This window comes from Pholcus phalangioides, unplaced genomic scaffold, assembly GCF_987345545.1.
Source record: "Pholcus phalangioides strain wild (caught in Gottingen) unplaced genomic scaffold, Ppha-v1.0 ptg000007l_1, whole genome shotgun sequence".
NCBI classification, from domain to species: domain Eukaryota; kingdom Metazoa; phylum Arthropoda; class Arachnida; order Araneae; family Pholcidae; genus Pholcus; species Pholcus phalangioides.
The window spans coordinates 23,942,529-23,963,367 of record NW_028301600.1 but is presented as its reverse complement, the minus strand read 5'-3'; the positions used below and the strand labels follow the sequence as shown (position 1 = coordinate 23,963,367).

The 20,839-nt window shown below is 38.4% G+C and overlaps 1 protein-coding gene across 1 annotated transcript in view; it reads left to right on the top strand.

The window, feature by feature from the left end:
• LOC149085090 (uncharacterized) overlaps positions 1-20,839 on the top strand; it is a 146,169-nt gene that overhangs the window by 21,240 nt on the left and 104,090 nt on the right. The window contains exons 3-4 of the mRNA XM_089232879.1: positions 10,137-10,218; positions 13,300-13,406. Of these exons, the coding sequence (XP_089089005.1) occupies positions 10,137-10,218; positions 13,300-13,406 (189 nt within the window). The remainder of the gene's footprint in view (positions 1-10,136; positions 10,219-13,299; positions 13,407-20,839) is intronic.

Genomic DNA, 20,839 nt, shown 5'->3' with positions numbered 1-20,839 from the left:
TAAAAAGTCTCGCCACAGAGAGCAACAGTCCTACAACGGTAAATCATTCAACCATAACACTTCACTCATAGTTAGTAAAACTGGGGGCAGATGACAGCACTACACATAACAAGCATTACACAGAAACAAACTTTACGTCAGGTTGCACTACACGTACACGCACATTCCCGCATGTACCGATTCGTTGGGGGGTTCCGCGGGGAGGGGGTGCATGTGTGGTGTAGCAGTAGTAGGTAGGGGCTCGGGGGTCCATGATGTTCTTAAGTCAGCCACCTCGTTGGGCAATTTGCCTGTTGTGGCGTTGTATTTGTATTTGTATTTGTATTGCCGGAGTTGGTGTGGGTAAAAAAATATTACTACTACCTCTTAACAGCACATCAACCTCGCAAGCATTCCTCTGAAAAAGTTCTAACGAATTGGCACATGTCGGAATATGCCGTGTACAGAAAGTGTGGGTATTATGGAATAGTCGAGTAATATGGGGAATACCGGGGGTTTCCTCCGCTTTCAGGTATGGCCAACAGTGATAAACATGTTTTTTCCCGGAAATGCCCCCGTGATGCTATACTGGTTATCACCATCATCACGGCTGCTATAAGAGAACATTTGTTTATCCATTTCCATAAATTTACTCGGGCAAGTTTTCAAAAATGCTTTTTTATTATTGGAAATGTGCCCGATAATTTGAAACTAAGCACAATGTGCATCACAAGTGTTGTGTTTTATCATGCTTTGTTCATTTTTAACTAACGATTCTCTCCGGTTGGATGGAACGCTATTTTTTCATGGGTGTGTAGGGTGATGTGGAATATTATATGCGTATTATCTGGGCTAGAACATCTCATCAAGATGAAAAGTTTAGTAAGATGGAAGAGGAAAGGTCAAGAAATAATGTCTGTGTCCTGTTCTCTGTGGGACCACCTTGACTGTGTTGGGGCTGAAACTGAAGATTACGTTTGTAGCTCTTGTGAATAGACTATGGCACCACTGCATATATATATCATCAGCTACAAAAATAAGCGATGAAATTTTTCATTTTTCATTTCATAGATTCATTAAATCTCATTTTTGATCAATTCGAATTAGTTCAATTCTTTAGTTTGAACTCCCTAATTCATATTACCGGACTATTCCATATTACCCGATGAAAATGATTTTTTTAATGTTTTTTTTAGACACATATTTATTTTTAAATACAATCATACTCATTGATAACACATGAATTCACACTTTATAGAAATGCAAGTTTCGGGTTACTATCATGGTTTTTAATTGAAATAATCGAAAAAATAAAAGGGATATTCCATATTACTCGAACTTTCTATATGTGTTGTGTGCCATCGTCGTTTATTTTTGGAGAATGCCTGTGTCATGTGTAAAAGAAACGCTACCATCTGTCTTACGAATTCAGAAGCAAACAACTTGGGAGTTTATTTTGCCTATATCGCGAGATTATGCTTTAATTTGTACTAGGCCTGATTACTCTCGTTGAAGAGACTTTTTTTAAATGAAAGATCGAGTGTGTGTGTATGTGTGTGCGTGTCCTTGGTAAAAAAACTTAGGGCAATCCCCTATTGACCGTGTAATATTTTCATAGCTTAGCACGAGTGGTTCTCTCAGTATAAGCCATAACTTTTGGATGACTTTAGCGCGGGCACTCGGTGTATAATTACTAGCATATCTACCAATCTCATTGGATAACCAAAGCGAATGGTAGAATACCGATTTACTTACGCGAATAATGATAGAAGACATTATTAGGGAGAACACAAGCTTTCAAATATAGCTTTTATCTTACCATCATTTTTTTGTCTTTTGGACAACAAACTTTCGTGTGGACTGATGATGTCTCGTATGCATAAATAAATGAAGATGACCGTTCAACTAGAACTGTCTCCGTTGGTCAACACGTATTCATTATTGACTTTCATGACGCGATTGGTTTCCCGGACTCGTGACGTGATCCACGATGACTATCGCTATGACCAGCGTAGATAACATCTTTTCTTTTCAAATAAGCAAATGAAAAAAAAAGTTTGGCTGTTGTCTGTCTGCATTTTATGTGAACCGTTACCTCATTCCATAATTACTTGGCCCATAATTGCTTCATTTTTCTCTTCTTTCTTTACGAGTAAAAACGAGGCCAGGATTTAAGAATAAATTTCATTCGTGATCATAGGAATTCTTCGCTTAACATTAAGTTAACGTGCAAACATCCGTGAAGTAAACACGTTCTCTTATACTAATTAAACCATCGTGTAGAAGTCTTCTGTGGTGAAAATTAGTTGAAGTTATTCGGGTTCGTAACCAACCTCATTCCTTTGCTTTGAATCAGAAACAAACCCGTTTTCACTTTTTCACATCGTTCGCTTTCGTCATTTTCGGACATTACTCATGTAATAAAATATTCTGATATACACCTTTTCCATACTATATAAAAGTACCAACGAATAATATTGCCAATTTCAATCCGTTTTCACATACATTCGAATCTATCGAGATCTTTGTATATTGTTTCATATTTATGCTCTCAATGAAATCGTTCATTTTTAATTTAAATCTGGAAAGGATGTTCTGAAGCATTAATTTTTAATCGGTTTACTATGGTGAGATGAGATCCACCAATAATGGGTTGAGATTTCTTGAGAATGAAATTACATTGTGAATGATAATAAAGACACTACTGCTACTACTAAACCGCACATGCAACTTCGTCAATATTCCTCTGTGGAATTTCTAATGAATGTCCGGAACACTTTATTTTAAGTCAAAAGGGGAAAAAAATGTAACAAACATACAAAATTCTACAATATATTTTGGACATTTGGGTACTGCTACGTTAACAGATTTTGTGGTGATACCAGGCGAATGGGGTTTCGTTAAAAAGAATGAATGTACATATTAGAATGAATGTATATATTAGAATGAATGTACATATTAGAATGAATGTATATATTAGAATGAATGTATATTTTAGAAACAATTGGAGGGGGCCCATGCGATCTCATCTGTTATCTTACACTTCTCATATTATATACATAGAATGATGTTTAAAGCAGTGGATCTCACCCTTTCATGTACTCTGTAGAAATGCGTAGGTGGCTTCCGTAACCCCTAAAAACACTTCTATAAGAAATGCATACTTAAAATGAATAAAAAACTATCGTACCCTGAAAATTTGAAGGACATTTGTGTACTGATAGAAACGTGCTGTGCAGACGTTTGTAGCCCCTAAAAAATGCGTAAAAGCCGTGAACGCTCCTATAAATAAGTAGAGGCCTGTATGCCCCTAGAGAAGGAGGCTTACATCAGGGTCGTAGGGAGCCCTGGGCAAATTTTTTCCTTCGGGGCTCTCTTGAAAAGGTCATGCTCAGAAAAAGGAGGGTTTGCGCCCCCCCCCCCCCATTCACCTTGGGGCCCCGGGGCATTGTCCCGGTTGTCACAACCTAGTTACGGGCTTGGCTTACATACTGTTACAAATGCATAAGGGGTACGCAGGATGTGTAAAAATGACAGGACTGACATAGTGCTGGGGGTTCTTGGTTCCCTCAAAGAGTCCTCGGCTAAGTACTAGTTAAAAGATACTGCTACACATGCGTAGAAAGCCTGTGTACCCTTTTCGAAACGCGATAAAGGTTGTATATTGCGAAAAAACCTAGAAATACCTTAAAAGTATGTGTATATAAAGATATGCGTATGCCTAAAATGTGTAGAAGGCTTGCGTATCTCCTTGTTTAAGATGGCATAATAACTAATGGTCTTCGCTTTCTCATTACCTAATTTGTTTTTTCGTCATTCGTGATTATTTCTCACTTACCCAAAAATTGCCCGTCACGTTCCTCCAGGAGTACGGGTACCACAGATTTGGAATCAATTGCATTATGAACGAATTATGCAAGAAGACAAAGGTGTCACAGGATATTTGAAATATAATCTCTGTCCTACAGGTGCGGTGATATCGAAGGTTTGGGAATTCCTCTTATGAAGTTTAAGAACGTTATTTTGATTTTTTTTTTTTTTTTATGGATTGAATTCAATTAATTATTACGATGGGAGGATAATTATACTTTCAAATTAATGAGATGTCGCTCTAATACTAGTATAGTATATATGTATTTTAGTGTATCTTTACAACTATTGTGAATCGTGGCCACATTTAGATATGTGACATGTACAAATGCACAGAGTAATAAAAATTGATAGTAACAAATTTATAGTTCAAAACAAATCGTTCCACCATAACTTGAACCTATTTGATGTCGAGTTAGACATTGACGACGTGTGCACAGGAGCGTAATTGACCCTTATTAACCCTTTACGCGGCATTGATGAGATATCTCGCCTCCTCAAAGTCCTCTTAGTTTAGCATTGGCAAGACCAGACAATAATTCCAGAAGACAATAAGACCAGACAATAATTCCAGAAGACAATAAGACCAGACAATTTATAAAGTTAATTTCTCAATGGAGCACTCTTCCGTATACCCCTTACTTTGCACCTGCTGGAAATTGGAAGAAATTCTACTTAATTAAAAAAGATATGACATTTTATAGGTGATTTAGTGATTTCTGGTATGCCGCTTCAAGGGTTCAGATAATTCTCACAAACATATTTTTATCTAAGGCCGAGATTACACTATACAAGTTTCGTAAAAGTGCTTGTATAAAACTTGAAAAATACAACGAATAAGCTGATCGATTATATTTGAGCAAATGCACCGATCAGTTTATTGGTTGTATTTTTCAAGTTTGATAAAAGCACTTATACAAAAATTTTATAGTGTAATCCCGGCCTTAGGCCAGTATTACGTTATAAAGGTTTGATAAAAGTTATTTTACAAAACTTAAAAAATGCAACCAATAAGCCCATTGGTTACATTCGCTCGAATGTAACCGATACGCTTATTGGTTGCATTTTCAAGTTTTATACAAGCACTTTTACAAAACTTTTATAGTGTAATCCTGGCCTAATACATTGTACATAGTTCAGACTTTATTGAAACAAGATGATATTTGTCGCTTCTAATAAAGCTAAATAATCTGTGCAAGAAATATTCATCCATTGTTTAAATACCAAAATCGTACATAATAGGAATGTATCAAAATAACAATCATGTTACGAGCCTAGGAATAGTTCTGAATGGAACTTTTACTCATAAAAAAAATGATAAATTACTATGGGAAAAGAAAACATGGAACAAACTATTCTTTTCCGTAAAAGAATTTCCGCGACTTTCATGTGTAACTTGTTATTCCCACGTGCGAATTTTTTAGTACGGAAACATTTTGTTCGTGCAAACGAGCGCCACATTTTTTTTTATGCCCTAACCAAGGGCACATTTTTTGACTGCCTCCATTCGACAGTTATTTATTCGTTAAGTAGAAACCAGAATTGATTGCGGGATTCGCGCATAGCCCCGAGCTACTCGGGCAATGAGGAAAGTTTGGCTTTTTGCCCGGAAGAAATACACATTATACATGATGAACGAATGATGATTCGAATTCTTCTCGCGTTTTTTTTCTTTATTATTACTATTTTTTGTCTCATATCAACCTGCTGAACTGTCCCAGTACAAGGTCACACACATGCTTTTGCCTTTAGTGGGATTCGTTCATTTCCCTCTTTTAAAATCTTAGCGGGTTTTGTTGTAAATGATGATTTTCTTACTGTTGTTAGTCATTTGAATTATATTTTGACCTATCTGACACAGTTAACGCTTATTATTTTCTTTTCTGAATCGTAGACACCGGGAAATATCGTTTACGGGGAAGTGGCAAACAATCGATCTGACGGAGAAATGGCCCCCACATCCTAAAGCAGAGTGCCTAGACTGGGACGTAAAAAAATAAAACCTGATGAGAATCATCCCGGACCCTGTCAGGCCCACCCTGGTGACTTTTGAAAATGTTCGGGCCATTGCAGCAGCTTCTAATGCCGGATAGTTGTAAACCGGCCTACATGGGTTTCAGGCCCAGTGCTTTGACTTCATCATTCCTTGGCATTTATCATCAACCACTATCATTTTAATATTTATTATTAGAATGATAGTGGTTGTTGATTACACGCCCAATGTGCTCATTTTTTCACATCTTGAATTTCAAAAATGTGACGCGGGCGTTTTTTTTACTCTGTGTGAGACCTCGTATATTGATGATAAACTCACTATTTATGATTTTTCTTTAATTTCAGAGGTCTCTCATCATGCCGTTTCAAAAATTTTAGATATCTCTTAGTCCTACAAAGTTCCATAAAGGCGTTCTAGAGTTAAGAAAAACTTGGGCGAATCGGTGTTAATTAAATTCATTGAGTTTCCCGAGTTGCGTGGTGCTAAGATGCTCGTCTACCACCATGAAGGTTGCAGTCACGTTCCCAGGTTCAAACCAGAGGGGGAGGATATAGATAAGATATTTTCCTAACGAACTTGAGGTGACCATCGATGGATGGCATTTTCAACCCAACCTTTAATGGCAGTAAATTGCAATATAACGATATTTGGTGAAGTATTGTTCTCCTTCTTCGGTAGATGGAATCGAATAAATAACCATCATAAAAATCTATTCACAATGTGATAAATACACTCGGTGTTTACTTAATACGCTAGTGCATAATACATTGAATAATTTCAATCTGTCTTACATAGCCTACTGTGTGATTAAAATTTGAACTCGTTTGATACAAGCATTCCTAAACATTTTTGTTTCAATATTTAATTAAATTACAAATTTGACGCTCATAAAAGAAGTTCGGTTAATACGATCAATTTTTTTGGGCTTCATTTGAATGGATATTCTGTACAAAATTTTAGATGCGAAAAGAACAATCAAAAACCAATAAGTTTTTTCAAATCTTTGTATCTTTTGTAAAAATATAATAATACGTGCATAATAATGGTTTTCAAAAGTTTGCCCGTTGATCCCTGGATAGACTATCGCTGAGTGGTCCCCGAGTTGAATTCGAAACTATAACCAGCAAAAAATACAGTAAAACGTCAATGCATGTTTAAGTAATATGGAAAGTTTGTCGGACTTTAAATAACTTGGATGATTAACATTTTTCTAGAGTGAAAATCATTCTTATGCACAAAGGACTATCCTATTTGATGAAAAAACACTTTCTAATGACTCAATATCGTACGCATAGTGGGCTACAAGATTCAATCGGTTTGTAACCAAGAAAGTCCATCAGTATTAAGCTGAATTAAAACGTATTATATTGGCAAAATAATTTTATATGCAGTTGGTGGATGATGCATTTTGTATGATTTAGTTTCAATTCGTGTGATGTTAGTCATTAATATTCTCATTGATATACGGTTGATAAGAGCAATGCTAGACTTTTTCGTAGCTCGAATAAACCGAATTTAACTTTTTATGCTGAAAAATCAAAAATATAGTAAATCCTAATAATTCCATGAGTATATATAATCTAAAGAACATAAATCTTGAATATGCTATTAAAAATCAGAGGAACTAACCGTTTGCTGCCAATTATTTGAAGTCACATACGAAATATTATATATCTATTTGTTCCGGTTTGTATTCTGTTCCGCTGCAAACTTTTTCTTTTAGCTTTTATTCTTCGAATGCAAGTTACGGTATGGGATTAGGGTACTTAAAGGAAGCTATTAAGTAACAAAGGGCAGCAAGTGTTCCGGAAAAAAAGCTGACAGAAGACGTGCCTAACAAAGGAAAGGGAGAGTGCACCTTATTGCTTTTCTTTGTTATTAAGACACAACGTCTCTTTTATTAAAGACATCAAATACATCAGTTAATAACATACGTAAAATTTGAAAGCAGAAAAATATATAATATCTACTCAAAAGGAAATGAACTCAGAAAACAAAGAGATAATTTTCTTTGTGGTATATTCCTAATAAAGTTTTTCTAATGAGCAACTGTTAAATAAAGAAGTATTTTGATGCGATACCAAAGAGAAAGTAAACACTACCCGTGCGTGGATTTTTCTCTTTCAACGTCGGTAGTAAATGTTAGAAATGAGTACTGTATACAGAAAAAAGTTGTAAAGACGATTTCGATGGTCACGAAACGTGGTTTTTGTGTTATCTCACACTCGTCGTAAACGACAGATGTCCTTAATTAAAATAAATGTAAATTAGATGTGTGAAAATTCGCTAGCTTTGCGTTTTAATCGTCACGGCGTCGAGATCTATGCTGTTTTACAATGTACTGTAATTGGAAAACGTTATTGGGTTGTCTGGAAAAGTCTGAGTGTTTTTCTCGTAAGTGAGTGAAAGAGAAAGTGTTTGTCTCTCTCTATATATATATATAAATAAATAATAAATTGATTATATTGATTATTCAAACTTTTAAATAAACCTCATGAATTTAAGCTATATGAATGAATTTAATTACCTTTCACTTCTCTCTCTGTCTTCAGTACTTCCGATTGATTCCAGTGTGAGTATGGGTATTTTCTTCCCTGAAGAGCCTGGTATGACAACTAGCTGATAACTTTTTGTAATGAAACAGTCGAGATTCAGGTGACAAGCAGCATTTTTCGTCTCTTTGTGAAAATTTCAGTACCAAGAATTCAGTGCCACAGAATTCTGAATATCCCTCGCTTTGATCATTTTTGTCGTACCACGGTCATTTTCTGCACACGAGGGCTAATTAGACCGGGACCAACAATTTATTGCCGATTCATGGCAGGCTTGTTTTTCATACTCATCGAGAGATTGGTGCGCTAACCCCTCGATGGGGGAACTCCCTGCGGTAGCAATTTTTGCTGCGGTCAAGTCGCCGTTTTTTGTTGTACCCCTGTGTCAGGAAAGTTTTCTGACAAGGACGAACTGGGTATCGAACTCGCGACACCTCTAAACATCCTTTGGTACTTTAGGCGAGCATCTTATCGACCGGGCTACCGCGCCCCTGAATATCCCTCGCAAATACGAAAATTCTAGTTTCATTAGGATCTTTTTCTTTGATTAAAATTCTGATAGCATTTTCAATGTTACCAAAAGATGTTGATTAGTAAGATCTGGTGAATTGGATTTGAATGTCTATCTCCTATTTGCCTCACCCTAATAATGAAATCTCGCGGATTTTCAACTAAGTCATAACTCTAATTTGCAAGCACATTGTCAGGATTGACATCGAACTGTACGCCAAATTTCACTGGTAGCGATTTCTAAAATCAACTTTTCAAATCGTGTTATAGAAAAAAAACCGCGTAAACTGAGACCACGTAAAGCTAGGGATGACTTTTTTTCCCCAAATTCCCGTCTTTATGAAATTTGGCTGGGTTCATGGTCGGAAATACGGGGGAGGCATTGCCCCCCCCCCCCAGCGTCAGAGGTGGAGTTAACTGATCTAATGATCCAATATATATGAGTATATACGAATTGACATCGTCATCATCGTCCCCTTCTAGCAATAATGGCCGTGCCCCTCCCCCCCAGACTTTCAATTCTATTCGCGCCTATGGCTGGATTAGAATGTAAAAACTATGTGGCTATATGGCTTCTGACAGCATCAATTAAGCAAAAGATTTTCCTTGTAGAAAAATTAGATGGAGGCGAAACAAATTTTTTTTTTTGAATACAGCGGTGGTCAGAAAAGTGAACAGATGAATGCTCGATTTCATCCTTAAGAAGCTGTCTTCGTTCTCCTAAAGTGATTTTCCACTTTTAGTTTGTCCTCGGGCTTAGTTCGTCCTGGACTGTTGTATGTATGCTGTAAAGGTTTGCAGACCTTACCTACAGAGCGATATAGACTTGGTTCAGGTTTAACAAAAATACAAAATTCATCACCACCATTCATTGTAATAGAATTAATTCTAAACTACTCTAAGCTATCTATATATCGTTGATCATGACCAACACTCTTTCAGTGAAAGCATTCTAGCCGGGAATACTTGACACATTAACCCTAAAGGTTTACCAAAGTTTGAACATTGATTTAATTGTTATGCAATTAAGTTAATATAATCAAGCTGTTATAATGTATAATTAAAAAATTCACAAAAATTAATTATAAAAAATGAGTGAGCTAGACGAATTTTCAGAACTGGCAAAAATGCGGGAGAGTTGGTCACCCAAATAAATGAACAGGTTTTATATTCATTTCATGTGTGCTTTTTTTTTTGCGTATTCTATAATCAAACATATTCTATTTCAGCTTGGGCACAAGATGGCAACCAATGCTATAGGTTTTTCAATATCCGGAGATCTTGGAAGAGAGCTGCAGAGATGTGTCGGAGGTTAGATATTTTGTATATTTTTTATTGTATTATGAATAATCATTTATCAGCTTAACTATCATAGACACCGTCGGCAATGCATCTCTTGATACGATGATGATGAATTAATGTTATAATATAACCACTTTAAACGTTGTTCAATAGTTGAAGCTCCTAAGATGTGATTCGGCATTCCCGAGATGAAGGGAAAGTTTGATTTTTGAACTGCGACCATATTTAAAGCAGAGATCTTCAACCTTTATCAGGTTTTTTTTTTTTTATAGGCACCTTTTATGCCTACCTTTTCACGAAGAGCACCCCAAGTGTCAACCTTGACACATGAACAACTGAAACGAACATAGTGTGAATTCTCGAATGGGATGGTTCAATTGGGTGTCACTTAAGATCTCTTGAGGATGATACCGTACACAAGCATCGAACACACTTGAGTGCTTCAATGAGCACCGCCTTGTTCGCGTGCAACAGTTTGAAGATGTCTGATTTTTAAAGGACAGAATATCAAACTTCTTCTACAAGTGTGGCAGTAAAAAACAACCTGTAGATGGAGGCTATTAGTGTGAACTGATATAGTGTCAACTCAATAAGGGCGTGAACATAGTGCACGCTGGTTTCCGATTCTGCGAGTCGGCACCATTACGGATTGGTTGAAAAAAATTTGAAATTCAGGTTTTTAACCAATCCGGAACGGCATCGAATCGCCGAATCGTAAACCAGCGTGCTCTATGTTCGTACCCTAACGCTTGCAAAATGCACCGAAACATGGAATAATGTCAAACTTCAACACCAAGACCCAAAAAGCGTTAGTACAACTTTCTTAAACTTTTATGGGTTTCAACAGCCGAAGTCCAACCCGTATACGGTTGAGATCATTGTGCCTCGCTTGGGCTTAGGAACATCCCGGTTGTTTACAACCATTTATGTCCTACATTCATTCTAGCGATCCTGACTTTTCTTCCAAAAGGAAAATACGCAACCACACAAGTCTAAAGTCACCGAATCAGTATTATTTAATAATGTGCAATTTTCGGCATTCCCCACAGATTGTTTATTGAAATGCGAGCAGTTATTTCGCGTTTAGTTAAAGCAAAAGGAGTATAGGTGGCATTTGCTATTCTTTATTTCACTTTTACAATTTTAACGGCTGCTCACCGGGCACATTTTGTTCTCCTAGTACGGTGATTTTAGCTTGTTGACAAAGTTTTCGAATTGTAGTAATGCCGAAAAAGTTGAGGAGGGATTATGTGTACGAAAATGGAAAATTGAGCGTTTATAGCCATGAAGCCAGATCACTAAACTTCTTACGGCAGATCTAGTTAGCGGTGGCTTATTTTTTTTGGTCGAGAATATCTCTATGCCACATTTGATATAATTCTATAATTTCATAGTTTTGAGAGATAATATATATTTTTTTCGTTTCCCACAATTTTAACTCATCTGCGTGAAGTTTACTCAAAAAACGCAAGTACTTTTTTTATCTCATCTTAGATCTATAGAGTGTTTTGACCGTTCTTTTTAAAATTTTCAATGAAAAGCGCTCTCCAGGATGTATTCTTCCAGGGGGAGGGGGTAGAAATTTTCAACAGTCTGAGCAGTTTTGTTTCGATAGCATATATTCATCTAACACGGATGAATTTGCCATTGATGAGTAAACCTCGTCAATTTCCTACTGTGATGTTGATCTAATGGTTATATTTTATGATTCAAGAATTCTTCAATGCTTATAATGGTAAATAAAAATATGCATAATGGTAAGTAAATTATATGGTAAATAATTTTAATTATATAATGAATCAAAGTAAGAAAAAGTTCATGGAGAGCGTGGGATGTACTTATTTATGTCTTTTACATAATTAAATTCCTTTTTTTTTGTATTTGCATTTATTGAACTTTTTTCTTCGTGGTAGACTTTAGAGATCGCATGAATGCATACTGTAAAGAACGGCGTAAATTCTACTAAACGAGAATTCTCGCTCCGAACAAATGAAATATCGAAAGAATCAAGACCTTAACTAGATGCTTGGTCTGGTCAGCTGGGACAAGCACGCATTTTGGCGCCCCCTTGCAATGTTGAAGGATGAAATTTACGCCCCCTCTGGTCCGGGGCACCAGACCCACCAGCTTCCCCTAGTTGTGGCCCTGAAAAGAATCATGGCTATATGGACCATAGCATTCGGCTGAAACAAAACATACTTTATAATTTCACATACTACGTACAAAATTGGCACCATTGCGCTTTCATTCGATACCACCACCCTGACACCGAATGGCAAGGCGCTCTGGTAGCCGTTACCGATTGGTCGGGAAATGGTTTGCATTCAGTACGCCGGGGCATATGAGGTCATAAATCTTGTTCCCATTTTATTTGGAAACTGTTGGTATCACAGAAATGGTTCTTTAAGCACTTTCCTATCTACCCGGAGCAGGGCTGCAAAACGAGCGCCAAATAGACCCGGACCCAGGGCAACAGCATAAATTTTCGTTCCTAGTTGCGGCCCTTACTCGGAAAGGATTCTTTTTCCGCAGAGTTAATGCTGTCTTTATGAGACCAGCTGTATAGTCCGAATATATCATATAATTGTATAACTTATAAAGATTGTTTTGAAACTTGACATACCACCTGCATTAGTTTACATACTTTTGGTATCGTTAAATGTATTTTCTCGTATTTTTCACCATCCCGAATTTTTTTGTAAAATGTCCCGTTGTATCAACGAAACTTATTTGAATTTGTAATCTTTACTGAAACCGGAGATGACTATGATTTCCCATTCTGATAAGTATGATAAGTAAAATATAAATATTGATCCCATATTAATTTGTGATTATATCAACAATTTTTTTGTCAGATTCATATTAATTCACTACGGTTTCCAAAGTCCTTTGTTTTCTGTCCTTTTTTTGGAATTCAGACGACGATTGACAACTTTTGATGATTGATGACGTCCCGTATTTAGGATTTTCCAATTTGCCGTATTTTTCTTAACTGTAATTTTCTTTCTGTCATTCTTCTTGATCGAAGATACATACACATAATTAAATTTTCCTCACGAGAATATTCTCAAATGTAACTTGTATTTGCAGGTATGGCAGCGAGTTATCGTTGATAGAAAACTACTGGCAAAATAATTTCACCAATTCGCTTGCTCATACGCATCTCAAAGATATCGGTCAAAAAACATATTGGTTAGGTGAGTCAAGTTTTTTTTTTTATCATTGTTTCCCATTTTTATTGTGCTAAGAAGTGTTTTTATTTTATCTTCATGATACGGAGTGGTCATAAAATAACTGACGATATACGAGCCTCTAGCTACCGCAAAAGTCAACTAATGCGAATGAAATTAGAGATATAGGTTTTCCGAGTATACGCTGGAGAATGAAAACTAGCTCTCATGTTTACGGTTACGGCAACAAAATTTCGAAAAACTCATACATCAGCACTCACTTTTATGCATTGCAAAATAATCAGGCAATAAAAACTATGAATGGGATTGAAACGGTACCTGTAGCACCATAACACCAACGCAAGACGCTAACAAAGGAAGATCTCTCCAAGGGGTTGGTGCGCTAACCGCTCGACTGGGCATCTGGATCAGATCTGCGGAAGTCCCTCGACTTAGTTAGCGCACCAAGCTCTCGGTGACATCTTCTTTCTTTATCAGCGTCCTGCGTTGGCGTTTGTGGTGCTAAAGGCACCGTTTCAATGCCATTCATGGTTTTTTACAGCGCCGATTATTTTCCAATGTGTGAAAGTGAGTGTTGCTACATGAATTTTTCGAAATTTTGTTGCTGTAACGGTAACTGCGAGAGCTACAGTTTTGTTTTTCTTCTCTTTCCCGAGCGTATCCACGGAGACATCTATATCTCAAATTTCATTTGCATTAGTTCATTTTGTCGACCACTAGGGGCTCATATATCGGCAAAGTTGTTTTATGACCAACCTGTATATTTTCCTGCCTCTTTTATAATACTTCCATTGACTATTGCCATCGGTTTTGATAATAATGCTATAATTTATGCAAACATTTTTAAAAACATGTCAGATAGATTGACAGAAGAATCGCATTTGGATATATAGGAAGAATGAAATTTTATTTCAAACCGGAATATCCAAAATGCAAAAATGCTTTATTGAAATTTTTCAAATTTTTGAGAACATATTTTAAATTCTGAAATGTGGAATAGAAAAATTATGAGGCATATGGGGAGAAATAAATGGACCAGGTCAACGGAAAATTATGAAATTTTAATGGATTTTAAACTTTAAAAAAGTGATAACACACATTTTGACACCACAATCAGTCTCGTAAACACAATGATCGAATTCATTGTAGAAGTGCTACAAAATCTATCTTCAGACAGAATATTCAACATTTTAATGCGTGCAGTTTTGGGGGTTGCTTGTTAGACCGAAATTGTCGGGATCAGGAAAAAATAATCGGATTGCCTGAAATTTACCGTAATCGCGCGAAGGGAGCAACAATATCGCATTAGGTGGGGTGGTCAAGGCCAGACTTGGTCATTTCGTGACCCTCTACAACAAGGGCGCTTGTTCCAACCTTTAGGAAAGTCACTTCATTGATTTGAAAACGTGTAGCAGGCCACTTAAGAAATCTGTTAATGTGCCGCAGGTCACATAAGCGTTCTGTAAATATTTCGCGGGTCACTTGAGTTATTCGTAAATGCGCCGCTGGTTACTTAAAAAGTGATCTCTTTCAAAGTGCCGTGTTATGTGAAACTTTAGTTATGTGAAACTGCACCACCGACCACTTTAGTGATCTGTAAATGTAGCGCGGATCACTCAAGTCATCAGGAAATGTGTCGCGGGCCGTCTCTGGAACTGTGCCGTTGTTCACTCAAGTAATCTATAAATGTGCCGCGGGTCATGTAAGTGCTCCGTAAATGTACCACGCTTCACTCAATTGGGCACTGTAAACGTGGCACGGGTCGTTCAGGTGCTCTGGAACTAACCGTGCGGCGTGTCACTTAAATGATCTTTAAATGTGCCGCTTTGTTTGTTTTTTAAAAATTAGTTTTGAGGTAGCAGGCCACATCAGATGATTCCGAGGGCCAAATTCGGCTCACGGGCCATAGGTTGATGGTTGAACAGTTTATGAATTAACAGGAAATATGTGACAAGTATCAGACTAAAGCCCTGGGCATTAAACATTTTTTTTTTTAATTTATCTACCAAGAATCAATATAAGGGGCCAGCTAAAAAGTTGCTTTGGGACCATCCGTCAAAAAGCCTGTCCTTGACAGAGGAAGGGATGGACTCCTGTATGCAGGGCCGTCTTAATGATGATTAATTCTAATTGAATGAAAAATTGTTCAATTGTGAAAACTGATATTAGTAATATTCTTTTTGAGTTCATACAAAAAATTAAACCCGCATACTTCGGGAGGCGAAATTTCATCGAGAAAAATACAAGAATTGTGATCTTAGAGATACGAGTTTACTAATTGTTGCCAAAACATGCAAATCTCTATAAAATTACCAATTATTTTTGAAATTACTGAAATCAAGGGATATTGAAAAAATCGTAGTAAACAAAAATGTATTTCACGAAGAAACTTCAAAACGGGGTGATCACATTTCCTTGATGTCCATAAGACGGCAAAATAACCAATTATCACGAAAGTTCTTGAGAAGTCACTAATGGGATTTATGAAGGGCTATTGGAAACTTAGAGGAGGTAAAAAGCTTCTATACCTCCTCTAAGATTCGAAACCACCGAGAATCGAAATGTACAGTATTTCACGGAAAAAACGTTGAAAATATGACAAATAATGTGAGATGAATATTTATATACACTCATGTCCATAAATTAAGGATAATGCCAGCTCCGGCAAATAAAGGTTCAGAAACAAAACAAACGTTACTTATTCATAAAGCCCATTTATTAAACAAAAGATAAAGAACAAAAACGATGGTGGTGTATGTATGATACCATTCATAAAAACTACGATTTTTGCTCCCTGGAGCAATTGTAAAAAATATCTCCTTTACAAAAACTTACTATTACATGGTTGGTATGATGGTTAATACATTGTATGTCTCCCATGCGATGAAATACAGTCCGTACAACGCCTAGGCATGCTGAGTATCAAATTATCGATCTGATCTTGGGGAAGATCACTCCACTCAGCAAGCAATGCTCTCCGAAGTTATGGTACACATGTAGGAGGTGGTTGACGGGCTGCAACTCGTCGGCCAAGCATGTCCCACACATGCTCTATCGGATTCAAGTCAGGTGAGAATGCTGGCCATTCCATACGGGTTATATCCTCAGATTCAAGGCATTCGTTTACGATGTTTGCTCGGTGAGGACGGGCGTTGTCATCCATAAACACAAATTCTGCGCCCATGGCACCCCTAAACAAACGTACATGTTGTTCCAGAATGATGTCCCGATAAATTTGGGCTTTCATGGTTCCGGTTTGAACATGCGGATCTGTTCTGGAACGCAGTATAATTCCCCCCCAAACGAGCAATGCTGCACCACCGTAACGGTGTCGTTCAATGATGTTGTCTTGGTGGTAACGGGTACCTGGCGTTCTCCATATGAAAGTCCGACGTGAATCAGATTGCAAGCTAAACCTGGACTCGTCGGAAAACATCACACAAGCCCACTGTGACGATGTCCACATTGCATGTTCTCTACTCCAGACTAATCGCTGCCGACAGTGACTTGCCGTGAGCGGAACACATCTGACAGGCCTGCGAGCATGTAGACCAATATCTCCCAAACGTTTGTACACGGTTTGCCTTGAAACTGTGGTACCCGTGGCTGCAGATAGGTGACGAGACAGGTCGGATGCTGTGCTCCGTCTGCTTCTTTTGGCAGTTACTGCCAAATACCGGTCCTCATTCGGCGTTGTAACTCGGGGGATAACTGTACTGTAAAGTCTACTGACATTTCCGTTATCTTGGAATCGTTGCCAAAGCCTAGAGATGACACTTTGGGCAATTCCAAGTTCCTCGGATACTTCCATCTGAGTACGCCCACATTCCAGGCGGCCGATAATTCTACCACGTAAAAAATCATCAACATGCGTCCTCTGTGTCATAACTATTCGCTTATGGCACTGAGCACTTTACAGAACTCTTGTGGACAATTTTACTTCTTTGCCACCATTCCTTATATACCCCCCCTTACACTCTCGTCATTGTGACGTACTATCGGCATCATCTGCTGGCTTCCTGAAATTTGCATATCATTCTTGCAGATGTGTGTGATAATTCTGCAGGTGAAAGTTTTACTTTAGATTTCGATTTCCGTGTGATTCTGAATTATCCTTAATTTATGGACATGAGTGTAGTTTAATCATAATTTATATATCATAACAGTTTATATAAGTTATAAAAAAATTATGTCCATTTTTACAATTTCACGAAAGGTAAATTGAAATGAGCTTCGTTGATAAAATGGGATAATTGTATAAAACAAATCTGTCAAACCAAAAATACAGGAATGTCCCATATTTTACGGGTCATACGGTAACATGACTCACGATATGATCCATCGGAAAAATTCCAGACATTTTACTGATCCTGGGATTCAAAAAGGTGGACGAAACGCTGCTTTAGCCCATGGGACGCGATGGGGCTGATATCGATCACGTATTTTCAGTTTTTGAAACTATAAACAAACTTTCTTGAAAATCGATATATACTACTACTTTACGTTCAAAAAGTTCCGAGATTTATTTTATTCCGGACGATTCAAATACACAGATTGAACCTGTTTATATTTGGCACTTTCTTCCCAGTGCAATTATGCATTTTTGCCATTGTTCATACAAAGGTGTAAATGCGGATTTCAACATTTTTTTTTGTCATCCTCCAGTGTCCTCGCCACCGCTCGCTGCACTTCTTCGGAGCCTGAGAATCCGTTGCCCCTTAAGCAATATCTGAAAAAAAGGAAAATGCCACATGGAGCAAGATCAAGGGAATAAGTTGGTTGTGAAAGTATCGGAGTGGGGCTTTTGACAGGTAAAAAAATCTGACACCAGGAGGGACCTATGAGTCCTTAAAGGTCTACATGATTTGGTGAGACGCAAGCGGCCAGATCTTTGGAAGGTCAAGTCGTGGGCAGTGCCCGTCTTAACGCATGGGCCTCAAGAGAAGAGGCGCCTCCCAAAAATGAGATACGGATGAAATTTTCTAGAATTTACCTGATAGGGCCTCAGAAAAACCACTTGGACCGGGGGCCCATGATGCTCTTAAGACGGCCCTGGTCGTGGTTGCTCCATCACGACAATGCTCCGCGGTCTTCCTGGTCCTTCACAGGTATCTGCTGATGTCAGATCACCTGCCAAAACATGACATTCCGATATACTTCTACAACCAGCTTATTCCCCCTGATCTTGCCCATGTGACTTCTTCCTCGGATAAAGAAATTGCTTAAGCGGCAAACGGTTCTCAGGTTCCGAAGTGCAGCAAGCAGCGACAAAGGCACTGGAGGATGCGACAAAAAAAAGCTTGCGATTTGCATTTACAATGTTTGAATAAACAATGGCAAAAATTCATAATTATACACAGGGTAGTTACTTCGAAGGAAACATCAAATAAACAGGGAGGGGGGGGGGTTCTTTCTGTATTCATTCTTTCGTATTAAAATAAGTATCGAAACTTTTTGGACGTAAGTAGTATGTAAGGGCTCTTTCACACGGAGCGGATGAATTTTTTACCAATGGTTTACAAATGGAGCCTTTCAGCCAATGCGGAATGGGGCCCGCAACTAGAATTTGTTCGTCCGGGTTCGGATGGGTCCACACTTGTCAAAACTTAAGTGCGTGCTCCGCACAAAAGGTTTTGTGCATTATGTTGAATGGGGGGCATTCACACGACGCGGGTCAGGGTGGTTAATCGCCAGGATTATTAGCTACTTTTAAAGATAATTTTGGCTGGAAAATGTATGTGTGTGTGTGTGGGAAGAAGTGTCGAGGGTTCGTGTCCACATGGCGCGTCAGTTGATATGGCACGAGGCGCATGTTTTTCATATGGCCTATCGATAGAAGCTTTCAAGTCCACAACCGACAAGTCAGTCAAGTCAAAAATTAGTTTTTAATCAATGCATTAAAATCCAATTCTACGGTAACTATTATTTTGCGGCCCGTTGCGACTGCATTCTTCTAATTACCCAAAGTCTAGCCCTGGGGTAATATGGGAAATGCAACAGCAACCACAGTATTTCAGCGGTTGTGTGGGCATCGAGAGGACCCAGATTCGAACCCCGCAGGCGACACAGTGGTGGTCCGCTGAAGTTTGTTTTCTGTGGTTTTCCAAGTTCAAGGCATGAATGCGGGTTGGTTCCATCAAAAAATCGGTTGGTTCTTCTCTACATAGAGAAGGTAGGACTCCAACACGATACTTACCTAAACACAATAATTCAGGCATTTGTACTTTCAATATGTGAGATGGGCAGCATTCTCGAACACAAAACACCTATACTGTATCAGAAATCATAAATACGTTAAGGCCACACACATAGCGCAACACTTTCCGGCATGCACCAATTCGTTAGAAATTCAGCAGAGGGATGTTTACGGGTGCATGTACGCAGAGCCGTAACAAGGGAGAAAGCAGGCGGGTCTGCTACCCCGGGCGCCGGACAAGAGGGGCGCAAATTTCACCCTCAATTCTTGCTTCCGTCCGTAAGTGCTGCCATCCATTTTCCGAATTCAAAAGCAGACAGCTGTGCAGATTATTCTGCTTTCAAGAACCACGGCCATGACCATTTACAGAACGTTGACGAAAAAAACGACCGTGCCGTCAAATGGTTGGAGTATCAATAGTCAGTGATGTTGGACTTCGCTTCTGAAGCAATGCAAAGGTCCAACAGGCTAAAATTTTTTCAGGCCACATGACACAGTTTTACAATTTTACCCCTCAGAATGCTCCCATCATCCACAGATGATGAGCATAGTAGCCTGATCAATCATCCTGAGATGATTAGAATTTTTTTAAAGATGAAATGCTTTAAATAACGTATAGATGGCGTACGCATATATATATATACATGTGTGTGTGTGTATATATATATATATAAATTTTTTTTTCCTCTCTCTATTCTCTGACAGGTTCGTTTCCACTGTGGGGCGAGTGTATATCGAATTGGTTGTGGCAGAATGCCTACCTGCCCCTAATCACCATTTTGCCGATGATTGTCGGTTCGAACCCATATTCTGTGTGTTTATATCAAACTTTTTTTGGATTGTATTGTATCTGCAATGAATGCTTGGTTAGCCGGGTATTGCATCTAGAATTGGATGCTTGGTCAGCCGGGTATTGTATTTAGAATTAGATACTTGGTCAGCCGGGGCAAGCCCGCATTTTGGCGCCCCCCTTGTAACTTTGAAGGAGATGTTAAAGGATAAAATTTGCGCCCCATCTGGTCCGGCGCAGCACACCCACCTGCTCCCCATCCTATGCGCCCCTACCCTGGAGTTCCTTTTGATGTTAGGTTATACCGTAGACCAGAGGTCTTAAACCTTTTTCTATTCGCGAGCACAGCCTGTACCCAGTGCCGTCTTAACGCATGGGGCCCACCCGGGCACGGCCGGGGCCTCAAGAGAAGATTGGCCCCACAAAAATGAGATTTGGTTGAAATTTTCTAGA